This window comes from Camelus ferus, chromosome 5 (assembly GCF_009834535.1).
Source record: "Camelus ferus isolate YT-003-E chromosome 5, BCGSAC_Cfer_1.0, whole genome shotgun sequence".
Lineage (NCBI taxonomy): Eukaryota > Metazoa > Chordata > Mammalia > Artiodactyla > Camelidae > Camelus > Camelus ferus.
The window spans coordinates 53,150,467-53,164,790 of NC_045700.1; the positions used below are offsets into that span (position 1 = coordinate 53,150,467).

At 36.4% G+C, this 14,324-nt stretch overlaps 1 protein-coding gene across 3 annotated transcripts in view; it reads left to right on the forward strand.

Moving 5' to 3' along the window:
* The window catches only part of ITGA4 (integrin subunit alpha 4), a 113,309-nt gene that overhangs the window by 51,926 nt on the left and 47,059 nt on the right, over positions 1-14,324 (forward strand). The window contains exons 4-10 of one of the 3 annotated variants that reach the window (XR_004319971.1): positions 4,661-4,767; positions 4,864-4,993; positions 7,297-7,364; positions 8,662-8,791; positions 10,139-10,224; positions 10,906-10,960; positions 11,059-11,196. Coding sequence is in view for 2 of the 3 variants with exons in the window: in XM_032479862.1 (XP_032335753.1) it covers positions 4,633-4,767; positions 4,864-4,993; positions 7,297-7,364; positions 8,662-8,791; positions 10,139-10,224; positions 10,906-10,968; positions 11,059-11,196 (750 nt within the window). In the remaining variant the exon portion in view is untranslated. Of the gene's footprint in view, positions 1-4,607; positions 4,768-4,863; positions 4,994-7,296; positions 7,365-8,661; positions 8,792-10,138; positions 10,225-10,905; positions 10,969-11,058; positions 11,197-14,324 lie in introns of all 3 variants that reach the window. The other 2 variants (XM_006183035.3, XM_032479862.1) reach the window with 2 other exon arrangements.

Consider the following 14,324-nt stretch of genomic DNA (forward strand, 5'->3'; position numbering starts at 1 on the left):
TAGATAGTAAAATTGATTCAGTTATTTTGTACATCTGAAATATTTGTAGAGTAATGTTGTAGAGATTCCAGACTAGTAGGAAGTAACTACTTTTCGATCTTTGATTTCTAAGAGATTTTTATTTTTCATTCTAAGCTTTTCCATTTGCCAGTCCCATGGGTTTGGGCAAATTATTTTACTTCTTTAAGATTCTGTTTTCTCACCTGTAAAATGGAATTGATAACACAGTTCCCTGCTGCTCCTGTGAGAATTAAATGAGTCACTGTGTGGTAGGGCATTTTGTGGAGGAGGGTACATGCCATGACATGTGAGCAGCTTAATCATATCTTTAACTTAATCCCTAAGATAATAATGTTAACATCAACTAATGTTTGCCTGTTTCTCTGCCAGGCTCTGGCCCAAGCACTTCACACGTACCTCCTTTACGCCCCACAGTCCTTGCAGAGCCCCTCTGAGACAGGCACCTCCTGTAGGCCCAGCTAGTTCTCAGTGTTAAATCCTCCTCCTCACGTATCACACTTTGTAAAGATCTGAAACCTGCAAACACTGTCTTCCTGCAGACCATCTGTTACTATCTTAAAACGTAAGGAACTAATGTTCTGGAAGAGAAGTAGGGGAGAATGGTAGTGATGGAAGACTGACCTCCTCCAAGCTTAGATCTGAGAGTTTGGTGAAAATTTGGCCATAGTACCTGCTAGGGAAGGGTTTTGTGGTGGTCTAGTGGGTTTCAGAATTCCCTCCTTCAGCAGAGATTTTGTTCCTGCTTGCTGCATTTAAGGCCCTGTCCTGTGCTGTGGGAATGCCACAGTCAACAGAATAGTCAGTCTGTCCTCATGGAGGTGACAGTTCAGAGTGAATATCTAGTCTTCCATAGTCTCTGGCAAAACAAAAAAACAGAGGTGGTAAAGAATGTACCTCATTGGCTTTGTACTAGCGTCCTTTGTATCCACTTATTAAAATGACTGCTTATTCACATTTACATACACACACACATGTATATACTGACACAAAATCAGTAAGTAGAAATAAAAAACTGAATAGTAAGCATACAACTTTATATTTTCTTTCACAAATGAAAACCGAAAGAGAAAAAAAAAGGAAAGAGAAAGATGGGCTTAATTTTTAGAATAAGGGGTATGTTTTTATGTGGCTTTGTATTTTTAATGTCTACTAGGAAAGTGCATTCAACTGTGCTACAAATTAGTCATTCTAGTTGTATGAAACATGGAAAATTACCACAGTAATTTCCACTGACCTCTTCTATGTTAAACCATGTAAATACTTTTTTTCAACTGTGAAGTTGATTTGATTTACTAAGAGTTTAGGTTAGTAATGTATGAGCTGAATTGAAAACCAGATTACAGACCATTTCAGCATGACATTTGGATAAAATATAAAGATAATCTGAGTTTATTTATGATGTTCTTTCAGGGAAGTTCATGAGAATTAGCTTGCTCATGACAGTTGTAATAATCATCATTTTTGACCAAATTAGACATACTGTATTTCCACATGAGGAAAATCAGCTTGATATTTGATACCCTATTTCAATCTTTAGCTGAAACCAAGAAGGGCAAAAAAAGTATTACTATTATTTTCTAAACAGAGTAGTTTCTGTTCAAATATGGTATAATCTAGGAAATGCCATAACCATGGACGTTGTAGAGCAGCTGCTCACAAGCCCAGCTGCATGCTACCAATACCTGGGGAGCTTTTTAAAAAATTCTGATATGAGTCTCAACCCAGACACATCAAATCTGAGCCGCTGGGAATGGAGGTCAGGTGTCAGTATTTGCTCAAAACTCCCCCCAGGTGATCCTAATGTCCAGTCAAGGCTGAGAATCACGTGATAAGGGGTGGGCTCAAGAGCAAGGAAGTTAAGGGGTAGCTCTGGAGAGGCCCCGTGGGTGAGTGATGTGGAGGTCTGACCTTTCAGTCAAGGTTCAGTAAGCACTACAGAAGGAAGGGGGAAAGTTGCAAGCAATTAAGAAAAGACCCACATCAGTAGTGGGGATTTATAGTCTGTTCTGCGAACTGATGCTCTCCTGTAATCGGTGCTGGAAAGTACCTTTTTGGTGCTGTTGGGTACTGCTCGGTGGCAGAAGCAGAGTTAAGAGAAGTGGAAAGAAGAAACCTGTACAAGTGGGAGTCTGTGTGTCTGTTCACTTATTAGATTTATCGATGTGTGTGACCCTAAGTGTGAGACTGAGCAGTGATGGCATTAGGGTGTCACGTGGTGGAGCTAAAACTGAAACAAAGGATGCAATGGGGCATAATCTGTGGACCCAGAGACCAGTTTAATAACATAAGAGTTTCTCTAGTGTTCATTTTAAAATTTACAAATAAGAGAGCTCAGCTAAGAAACAGACAACAGTTCACTATTTTTTGTGTGTGCATAAGAACTTTTGGGCCATTTTCATCAGTTTACGTGGTATTTGGTGGTTCTGAACTATTGTATATTTTTAAACATCAAGGTGGCATCTCTAGAACAGTACATTTGTTTCTGAATATTGGCTGTAATCTTAATGAGTGTCCATTAACTATACCACATTTTAGCAGAGATAACGTGTAACTTGTGACCTCTGTTCTCTCCTGTCCTTAATTTTCTTCCTGCACAATTGCTTGAGGGTTGACTGTAATTTTAGAAAGTATTTCCAGAGAAGATTCTTTATTGAAGTGTCTTTTGGGATAAATAATAATAACTTCCAGTGCAGGTAGACAAATCCACTTATCATCTGTTTTTGACGTTAGTTTAAAAAAAAAAAGCAACTGGCAATTTTAGTAAAAACTCAAACTGAAATTTGCATCACAATGGAAATTTTAAATTTCTGTCTCATTCTTTCACCTTCTTTAAATTATGTTGGCATCATGTATCCGCAATAACAACTTTCTGTGTTAGATCTAAACCACTCCATCCTACAATACAAGTGTCTTTTTCTCTCTCCTTACCTCTCCCTTATTATCCCTTCCTTTTTTTTTTAAATTAACTTTAATACAGAGACCTTACACTTCCACCTGGACCATCTTTGATTAAAATTTGGGCTGCAGCAAGATTCCTTTCCCATTCCACGTAAGCATTGCTTTTCAACCCCAACATGCTTTTTCCAGACCCATCCTTAGTCACCTTCCTCTCAGTCTCAAGCCCTAAGCAGGCACTACCAATAGATGGGAGTTGACATTATTATTCTGCAAAAAAAGCTGGCCAAGAAAAGATTATCCACATGCCATGGTAACAGTGTTGCAGATTGTGAGAGTCACTTGGGGTAGTCAGGGCCTCACTTGGACCTGCTAAATCAACACTCAGAGAAGGGGTGAGGAAACTTTCTTCAGTTCTGCTGTGTTGAAGTGTTTGTCCTGAACAACATTTTAGAGAACAACTAAATGTATAAAATGTATACACAAACATCTTTCCACATTCCTTAAACAAAAGCTCTCTTACCTGGGAGACTTACTGCAAATAATTCACTTTCATACTAACCTCATGGATGTAGGTATTCTGAGTTTGCCGAGGGAGCTTTGTGTAGGGGTCACAGTTACAGGAGGTGACCAAGCTCTTAATGATTTTGAGGGATAGTCCCTATAAATGTATGAAAACTTGGTACCAAAATTAAGTAAACATACCCAAGTTCTATGTTCTTATCCAATCAAATTGGTGCAAATATATTTACCTGCCTTTGGAATTATGCTCAGGTAGATTGGAACTGTCACAGGGCAATTGAAGAGGGTGGAAATAGATAGCAAAAGGAATAGTAATATACCGCATCTCATTCTCCCCCAAAATCACTTAATTGAAATCACGCTTAATATAGGATCCCAGCTACAAAGCAAAGAAGTCACTTTAACACAATAAAAAAAAAAGTCACTGGGAAGATCATGTTTTCTTGTACAGTTTAGAAGTACTGTATTGCCCGTGTGTAATAGTTTTGGCTTTCTGGCTATGCATGCCTTTGTCAAAGTGCCTATTGAGGTTTTTCGTTTACTGAAATAATCCAGTTTTTCAAGTCTTTTTTTTTTTCTTTTCTTTGTTGAAAACATCACAGTCCACTAAGTGGTTTACATTTACACAGGGCGGTTTGTTTTAAACGCTAGGCATTATTAGTATGTCAATTACACAGGCCACTTTCCACCTGCTTAGTCATCACCTTCCAGCTTCAATAAACTGTGACTTAAGTGCTGAGGACCATAGTCCTTTTATTCTTGAAGTCTCAATACAGGAAACATTTGTAAAAAACGTGCTCTGGTAAAGTTGCTTACATAAAGTTGCTAGATAAATGATCCAAACAGAGGTGCACATTGTTTGGCCAGCATTTCACAATGTGGTGGTACTCGCATGGCCGATGCTGGATTGAAGTGATCCTCCCCTCTCCTAGTTCTGTTGGCTAGCTACCTCCTGTATGGGGTCATCCCCTCCTGGTGTTACCAATCAGAGGGCATTTCCACAGACGAGAATCACCTGCGAGAGAACAAGTATCGCGTAATCGCAGGGCAGCTCACAGTTTCCCCCACTTATGCTGATTGGGAAGCAGGGAAAGAGGGCATTCCACAGATGGCTGAGGGAAGAAACGTTGGGGCTAAGCCCTCGTGTTTGTTTTTCTCTGCTCTTGTAGGATAACATTGTTTTCGAGATGACTGATGATCAAATGGTTTTCAAATGCTGTAGGTAGCCCTCTTGGAGACCCCTGTGGAAAGACTTGTTTGGAAGAAAGAGACAATCAGTGGTTGGGGGTCACGCTTTCCAGACAGCCGGGAGAGAATGGATCCATCGTGGTAGGTTGTTGGATTCAGTCCACTGATAACATCATGAAATCACATATTCTGGGGGTGACCTCCACATAATTTGGTCTCCTTTTATGTTTTATTCAGACTTGTGGGCATAGATGGAAAAATATATTTTACATGAAGAATGAAAATAAGCTCCCCACAGGTGTTTGCTATGGCATGCCCTCCAATTTACGGACAGAATTGAGTAGAAGAATAGCTCCGTGCTATCAAGGTAAGGCATACTGAGTGGATCAGGAGAAACAAGTGAATGGCTTTAAAAATGTTTTTCCAATTTTCAGTTTTGGATGGTCTGTCAGGGGTGGGGGATCTTTAAAATTTCTGTGTTCTTTTTAACTGCTTAAAGTATTATTTCCTTTCCTTTGTTAACCCAGTTGTAGTATTAATTTTCAAAAATGTCCTGTGGGTTTTTTGGACTAGGAATTCTACAGTTTTAATTTGAATAACTCTAGCATCTAGTTGATAATTTCCCACTTTAGCATTAAGTATATTTTTAATTCAGTATAAGTGAGCCTGATGCCCAGCAAATGTAGGACACTTAAAATCACAAAATTAGATTGAAAAATCTGATCAGAAGGAAGAAAGCTGTTTAAGTTTCTTCCTTTACCTTTAGTTTCCAACAATAGTCAGACTCAAAGTATAAATATAAGCATATCTTTCTCAGTCTTTTTTTTTTTTTCAAATTCACATGTTTTCCTTGAAACAGTAAGGGGTTGGTATCTTAAGTTTGAAAGGTCTTTCCATAAATATTTTAGATCATAGGTAGCATTAGTGCATATAGAGCTAGGACATAAACTGAAATGAACAAAGTTAGAGGTGAATGTCAGCAGAGAAATAAAAAAAAAAACACCTGCAACAGAACTAAAATTCTAAGAATGTGCCTTTCGAAAGAATAAAATATATGTGAATGCCAATTTCTAGTTTTCCTAACCAAAATGAATACCCCAATGTCCAATGAAAATTTCTATTACTGGACAAAACTTGGACCAAGTATGCACATTGAGTTATTGATTCAATTAGTAATTAATTGGGGTCTTTCCTCCTTGGAATGTGATATAATAGAAAAGATTATGTCACCTATATTCCTAATTTGCCTTTGAATGCCAAGAAGTTAAAAGGTGAATTTTAACTTCTCGATTGTGGTTGAAACTTAGTCCAGCTACTCTTCTCTTTTTTGCAGTAGTTTATAGTTTACACTTTAAAATATTTCACAGTAGAGGGATCTCTCCCTGGCTGGTGGTAGATGCCCGCATGATCATTTGAGGTCTTGCAGTCTCTCCCTAATGCAGACCTGACCACCCTGAGTCATAATCTCTGGTCCAGATGAGGACTTTCCCCTCATGAACCTGGTTTCCTTTAAAATCAAGTGTGCAGTGATAGGAATTAGCTGTATAGGCTGGAGGGAAGCTGTCAAAGCACAATCTAGTAGAGATGCAAGTTAAAGATACCTCAACTGCATGCCCCTCCCCACCTAGCTGGCCCTGGCCCGGGGCTTTTAATTGACCCACCAGGCGACTTCTGAAGTTCTAATGGTGTGAGATGATGCGCTTGACCACTTAATGCTCAGCAGCTTTTGTCTTGCCACTGGCCAGTTCCTTCACTAAATACTGGTGCCTACCTGGATGTAGATTTCAGTCCTCTACATTTTCTCATGTGTTCTCTGGGTGACTCTATCCAAGGGCTGATAATGTCCATGGATAACAATGTGCACTCATCCTCGAACTCCAAAAATTTTATATATATATATATAAAATATATGTGTGTGTGTGTGTATGTATATAAACCTAACCACATTCTAGAAAAAAAAATCATGATGGCAGAAACCTAAGATACCTAAAATTATGGTAAATTTTTTTAAACAAAGTATGTATGTATGTGTGTGTGTGTGTGTGTGTATATATATATCCAGAGAAGATATAAAAAGGAGTGAAAATCATGACAGGGAGTGGTAATTATAAATGATGTAGCAATTTATTTAACTTTTCTGGTTACCAAAGCCAAAACAAAGATATGGTCCTGATTGTTCTTTTCTTAGAGGTTTACTTATGTCAGTTCCTCAGGAAAAGCAAGCTTTGTGCCCATAGTAAGTTTCACAGAGCATCTGTGCATGGGGACTTTGTGATAAGACACCCTCCATCTCCCTGCCCATCTTGACTCAGTCTGTTATTTTCAGCTGGGCAAAATCTAGGAAGCCTATTTTAAATGGAAACCTGGACCAGAAGCCACAAATCTTACCTCTGTCTTGATACTCACCTGACAGTTTTTTGAGTGTAAGCTGCTTCCTATGAAAAAGAGGCAGAGTAGATATTTTTATTGCTATTTCATAGACATGGTTTGAGGGTTAATATAGAAGAGATTTGTGATCTTAAATTTTATCAATTACTATTTTTTAAAATGTTACTCCAAAATGTAGACCTTTAAAGGTAAATTTATAAGGATTTATAAGAAACAAAATGATACAGATTTTGTCTTTATTTTTAAATAAAATCTTGAATTATTTTTTCTACTTTTTTTTAGATTATGTAAAAAAATTTGGAGAAAATTATGGATCATGTCAAGCTGGGATATCTAGTTTTTACACAGAGGTAATAGTCCAAAAAATAGCTGCTATGAATGTTTACAGATAGTTTTAATTCTACTGAAAACTCAGAAGATTGATATTAAGCTTGAAGTAAAAATTATGTAATACCTGAATAATACATCTCTTAAATTTGACTGTATTACAACTTAATTTTCATCACTCAGTATTCCACACATATATTGGGGAAATATTAATATTTAGATGACTGTGACTCCCAGAACCAACTGTCTAAATGAAAGAATGTTCCTTTCATTAAGAATTTAGTAGAAATGAAAAGTAGCTGTAGGTTAATTTAGGCATTGAAAATATTATATTATTTTAAATGACTAGTTGAGGGGCAAAGAAAGCATGTGAGTCCACATTTTTCATTAGAAAGTATGACAATTGGGAGATTTAAGAACTTAATATTACCCTGTTAAATCAGATAATTCCCAAACTCTTATTCTCCAACACAACTGCATGTACAGTTGTCCTCAACTCCCACATCTCCCAGTTTCTCTTAGAAACCCATTATGAATGTATGAATGTTTTCTAAATCTATGTAGACAGTCTGTATCAAGCCTTGACTTAACAATTTCCATAAATAGTACCTACTGTGTTAAAAAAATAATAATAATGCCTCTTTCTTACTTTATATTTGAAAGGACCTTTTTTTTTTTTAAGTTTGGATTGTTTGGGAAATACAGAAATGTTGAATAGGTCTAATCGCTGAAAGGTTTCATATTTCACCAGAGAAGTAAGCGTTTGCTCATTCCAACTTTCCCTCTTTCTTTTTTCTAAATTCCTACATTTGTCATCAAATATGTCCCAATCCATTTGACTTAGTTTTTTCTAAGTTAACATTATTAAGGAAACTAGTCATTGCCTTTTTGCAAATTGAAGTAAATTAAGTCCATTTTTAACTCTCAGTCAACACATGATCATCTCTGGAATGAGCACTAATGAATTACTCAGATATGATTTACTTTAATGGAAACCACATTGCCTTTTTTTTTCCCAAAGCTTGCTCTAGTGTTCAGTGATTCTACCTTTGATTTTAAAGTCCACTGATAGTGTGAAGTGAGAGTTTCAGAGTTTCTCCTCTGAAATTCTACTTTTAGGTGAAAATCCATTAGCTGGCTTTTCTGGCCTTTTTTTTTTTTTTTTTTTTTTTGACAGGTTTTTTAAACGCATAAAAGGCTCATATTTCAGAAATCTATAAAAATGTATTTTTGTCACTATTTACTTAAAGTGTATATTTGGAGGAAGTTTTGGGTAGTGAGATTCAACTTTGAAATGATGATTTTCTTTTTTTCTTACAGGATTTAATTGTAATGGGGGCCCCAGGGTCATCTTACTGGACTGGCTCTCTTTTTGTCTACAATATGACTACAAATAAGTACAAGGCTTTTTTAGACAGAGAAGACCAAGTAAAAATCGGAAGTTATTTAGGTACGATGAAAATTGACAAAGTTGAATTATCTTTGCCTGACATATACTAATAATTATAAATAAGGGAAATTGTACCTTCAAAAGAGCAAAATGGCCATTTCAGAAACTGCCTCTTTAAGGATCTAGTCTATGAAACTTTAGTTAACTCAATATTTAACATATGTAACTATTATCGACACATAATTCTTTGATTAGAACTCCTGGTTTAGTTTACTCTTTGTAGTAAGTCACATATAAGCTTGTATCTTTATGCAGTCAACGTATGATTATAAAGGTAGCATCTATTTGAGTGCCTGTCACCTCCTTGGAACTTTTGTAAGCAGTCTACAAGAATTAACTCATTTAATCATGAATGAGTGAGTAAGTAGAGTTTTTTCAAGGACTAACTAAGTCAGTGGGACTGCGGACAACATTCTAGACAATGGGTTACATTATGAAGCATATGGGTCTAAAAACAGCTCATTGACCTTTGCCTCATAAATTCTTAGAATATTTCCCAGAGCTTCACTATTTTTATCTTTCTCCTTCTTTAATAACTCAGCAGTAGGATACTTTATATTTGTTCAGAAACACAGGATATTTTTCTGGCATTAATGCCCTTGTAGTAAAAAGGAATGCTTTTCCTATAGTTTCTTAGAAAATACAGATTTGTTTAAATCATGTGTGCTTCAAATATAAACAGCCTGTACTTAGAAATAATTGTGAAAAAAGCAGTATTTTTCTCCCATTCAAACTGAAGGAATTCATTTGCAAACACAGGGACCTCATTAACAATTCAACATTTACTTATGTATGGTTGAAGGCTACCCTGAAGCATTGCAAGAAATGTAATTTAGTGTTATGCCTTTTATCACAGAATAAAATAAGATTATTTTACTTTTCATGTCATCATACAGCTTTATCACAATAGGAAGATTTCAGGGCAAGAAAAGTTGAAGTTTAGGACTTTTTCTTTTAATTAAAGTTCAAAATGTTATGTTTTATATATGGTAAAATATTTCTGTTGTAATCCTAGAAGCTAGCATGTCCTGATACTGTAGAGACTAACAAATCAAATGTGAAGGTGCTATCTTTAATTTTTAAGGCTTAAAAATATAAGCCACATGACCAGTTTTATAACACACATATTAATAATTGCTTAAAGCATGTAAGAAATGACCAATGTTGAGTATTGCTGCTAAAAATTCTTAAAACTGTTTAGCATAGTCATTTTAAATTCCTTCTCATTCAGTTCTGAGTGGATTGATGATGAATTCTGTGAATGGATTTAAGATCATCTGTTTTACCCATTGCAAATGACAATTCTCATACTTTTCTCCATTTTTTTTTTTTTTTTTTTTTTTGAAGGCTACTCAGTCACAGCCGGTCATTTTCGCAGTCTGCATACTACTGAAGTAGTTGGAGGAGCCCCTCAGCATGAACAGATTGGTAAAGTAAGAATGACATTGTTTTTACGTTTATTTCTTCCAAAAGGTTCAAGTAGATTGTATGGGACAATAAGATAGTAAAGGAAGAATGGCAAAAATTCTGAGCAGTGAGGCTAGAAATGGTGAGCGGTGTGCTGTGTTTAATGGTAAAATTGGTGAAAATGGTACGGCTTTTAGGTAAAATTGAGCAGAAGAGTTTTAAGGAAAATTATGTAAGTCAAATGAGGCTCTTCTTTCTTGTGAGTAATTGTTTCTGAGATAGAATTATCTCAAGATGTCAGAGATTACATTCACTGGTAACAAGCTTGTGGCCGAAGGGACTGCTAGACAGCTCTGTTTGCGGTAAGACTAGAGAGAATAAAATGTTATTTCTCGCTCTAGTTTTTATTGCATTGTTGTGTAAACGTTACTAAATTTGTCTGAGCCTTTCTTTGAAAATTAAGGCAAACAAATATTTTCTGTGCTCTCTTTAAGGGACCAGAAAGATTGTTCATGAGAAGGTAGTTTTACAAAGAACACGTTAATGTGAACATGATTCCTTAAATCTTTTGTATCAGTCTGAAAGGGATTTTTAAAAAATATATATTTGAGCAATTACAAGTTATGAGAATTGATGTTTTGATCAAATGCAAAAACTTTACCATGATAGGAGTCCAAACGTTCCCTAATTTCTTCTCCTCATTGCAGGCGTACATATTCAGCATCGATGCAAAAGAGCTAAATATCTTACATGAAATGAAAGGTAAACAGGTAATATGTCTCTCCCTTTGGTATCACAGAGGGCTTTGGTGAGTAACTCTGTTTTTTCTCAATGACTGGATGTGGTTTGCCTTGGAGCAGCTTGGGTCTTATTTTGGAGCTTCTGTCTGTGCCGTGGACCTCAACGCAGATGGCTTCTCAGACCTCCTCGTGGGAGCGCCCATGCAGAGCACCATCCGGGAGGAAGGGAGAGTATTCGTGTACATCAACTCCGGCTCGGTAAGTCCCCCTGTCTGCAGACTGGAAGCCACGTCTGGAATTGGGATGGAAAGTGATGCTCTTCTTATTCCAGAGTTCTGAGACTTACAGATTTTTAGGCTTATTTTACTGATGAAAGTAAAAATACTGGTGTTATACTGATGTTCTAAAAATGAAATGGAGCCTGATGATGAATGGGTCTCTGTCTCTTTGTGGTATCTCAGAAGTAGAAGGTCATTTGTGTGGAGTTTCTCTATTCATATTTTGTATATGTTCACGGCAGTAGTTGACATTTCTTCCACTTTTATTATGATCAAATCTAATTGGAAAGATTGATTTATATACAACCCTAAAAATGCGGATTTCCTTTGGTTCAGCAGTGACTGTCGTTATATAATTTGATAATTATGAAGCATTACTAGAAGTAGAAGCTAAAGTAAGAAATGTTGTTAATTGCTTGATTTGAAAACAATTGGAAACAAAGCTGTGTTTTAATAAAATGTTAATCTGTACAATTCATATAGATTATATTCTTGATAAGAATGTAAAACTGACATTTATGCCAAGTAGATATAGTAGTTGTTGAAATAGGTGTTTACTTGCTTCTGGTTAAGTTTTAAGTGATGGGGGATATTTTAGAGCGAAACTGACCACTTGACAATTCAATTTAAAGATCTCTGCTGGCCTGATCTTTTCAGTCTATCTTCTTGGCATCAAATCAAAAGAATTGATAGGGCCTCAATGAGGTGTTCTTGGCCTGTTTCTTTGATTTAAGAGCAAGAATAGATTTTTGAGAAAGTTGGTTCCTAAGTCACAGCATTTTCAATTAGGATTTAACAAAGTAAAACCTGTTTCAAGAAAGTATCTTATTTAATCAGTGGTTTCAGAGCATTTAATAGATTCTTATAATAAGCACCAGACTAAACTCTTTACAGTTTAAGAGAGAATACCCAGTTGTACAAAGCTGAGAGATTTTCAAAGTTTCAAATATAGAGCAGGAAAGTTATTTAGGCATTGGGATTTCCTAGACTGTTTAAACCTAAATTTAATAGAAAAGGTGTATCACCTACAAAATGGTCATTGTATCTCATTAATAGTGAAATCAGGCATTGCTTTTTCTTATGTAGATTTCACATTTCCTTGTCCATCAGTGGTTGTCCTACATCCTTATTCTGCATAATTTTCTTTGTCTTTCAGATTCTTTTTTTTAAACTGAAGTATAGTCAGTTACAATGTGTCAATTTCTGATGTACAGCATAATGTCTCAGTCATGAATATATATACACATATATTTGTTTTCATACTCTTTTTCATTAAAGGTTATTACAGGATATTGAATATAGCTCCCTGTGCTATACAGAAGAAATTTGTTTTCTTTCTCTTTACAACTAAACTTTTTAAGGACAGTTTTAAAAGTAGCATATATACCTAAAATAAGGCAATATAGGACTGTTTATTCCCACTGAAATCTTAAGCAATCTCAATATGAAAAACAGATCAAGGTGGAGCTCCTTTGCTTTAAGAGCAAGGGAGGAGTTCTGCCCATTAGCCTACCTCCTTGTCCATCCTCACTTTGACTCTGAGATACCACTATTGAATACTGAGGTTAAATTTATCATTGATTTCAGCTTTTAAGACCTCTGGCATAAGTTATTCTTCCTTTGTTTCCTTTTCAGCTTCCAGTTTCTTAACTCTAAAAAGACACTAACTGCTACCTAACGTTACAGTATATATTTATTGTTTTGGTTTAATGTTACATTATATATCATTTTGATTTAATGTTACATTATATATCGGTTTGACTTGCTATTGTCTGTTCTCCTGTTGGAGTGCAGACACCATGTGGAGAAGAGTTGTCTGTCTCATTTACTGCTGTTACCCCAGGGCTTGAAAGAGCCCTGGACAAGGAGGGGCTCAATAATTGTGTTTGAATGAACTCAAGAAAGACTGATACTTGAGTGAATTTGGCTTCCACTCCTGCTACTAGAATAGCTCTCAGGGGTCCCCAGCAAACCCTCGGTTGCCGTTCTGTGACTAGAGAATACTTGAAGAGGAATGATCACTTCTTGACTCTCTCCCCCCGAACTTCAGTGCCATTGCATTGTTTTTGGTCTGCACCTTCTCATCCTTGTGGGGTCCCTTCTGTCTTCTGCTCTTTAAATTAGGCATTTCTCTAGGAGCAAAACAAGTAGAGGAATTTTTTGGTTGGAAAATAAAAGATGAAGGGTGCATCACGTCAGGAAGGGGAAGACCACGTGTGTACTATGGGAATGATGAACAGACTTGTTTGAGGAGAGGAAAGGATCTGTGATGAGTCGGGCATAGAATTGTATGGGATTTCTTTAATACAGGGGAGTGACATGATCAGAGTTGAGAAAGAGGTCTGGCTGCTGTTACTGCAACAGCTCCTATTGAAACATTATTGAATCAAATTGTAATAACTCATCTTCCAACTTCAGAGACAGCAGTTGACCAATCCATGCTCCATTGCTGCTGGAGAAAGATTCCAAAGGCCAGATTCAGTCTTGTGACTCTTCAACTCAGAAGAGGCTCTGTATTGGGTTTTTTTGTTTTGTTTTTTTAACTGAAGTATAGTTGATTTACAATGTTGTGTTGGTTTCTGGTGGACAGCATGGTGATTCAGTGGCACATATATGTACTCTGTTTCATTATAGCTTATTACAAGCTATTGAATGTAGTTCCCTGTGCTATACAGTAGGACCTTGTTGTTTATGTGTTTTATATATAGTAGTTTGTATCTGCTAATCTTGTTTTCTAAATTAAGAGTACATTTCTCCCAATATTTAGAGTCCTACACCATAAGACTCCAGTATGACTTTTTTGTTTCATTGATTATATAAACTGTTCATTATAGCCAGATACTTTGGGATTTGTGTTTTACTGATTATTTTCTCCATATATCAAAACTGTGCCCATCCTTCAATAGCCACCTTGATTACCACCTCCTTTATGAAATCCCTGCTGACTCTCACAGTTAGATACGCTCTCCTTGCTTCTTGATCCTGCACAGCAGTCTGCACCTTGAAGTCATTTACATACTTGTGCTAAGCCTTCCCTGTAACTGGGGGCTTCTTCAGGAAATGGGGTGTCTTACACACACTGCCATGGCCCCTTTCACCTGTTCACTC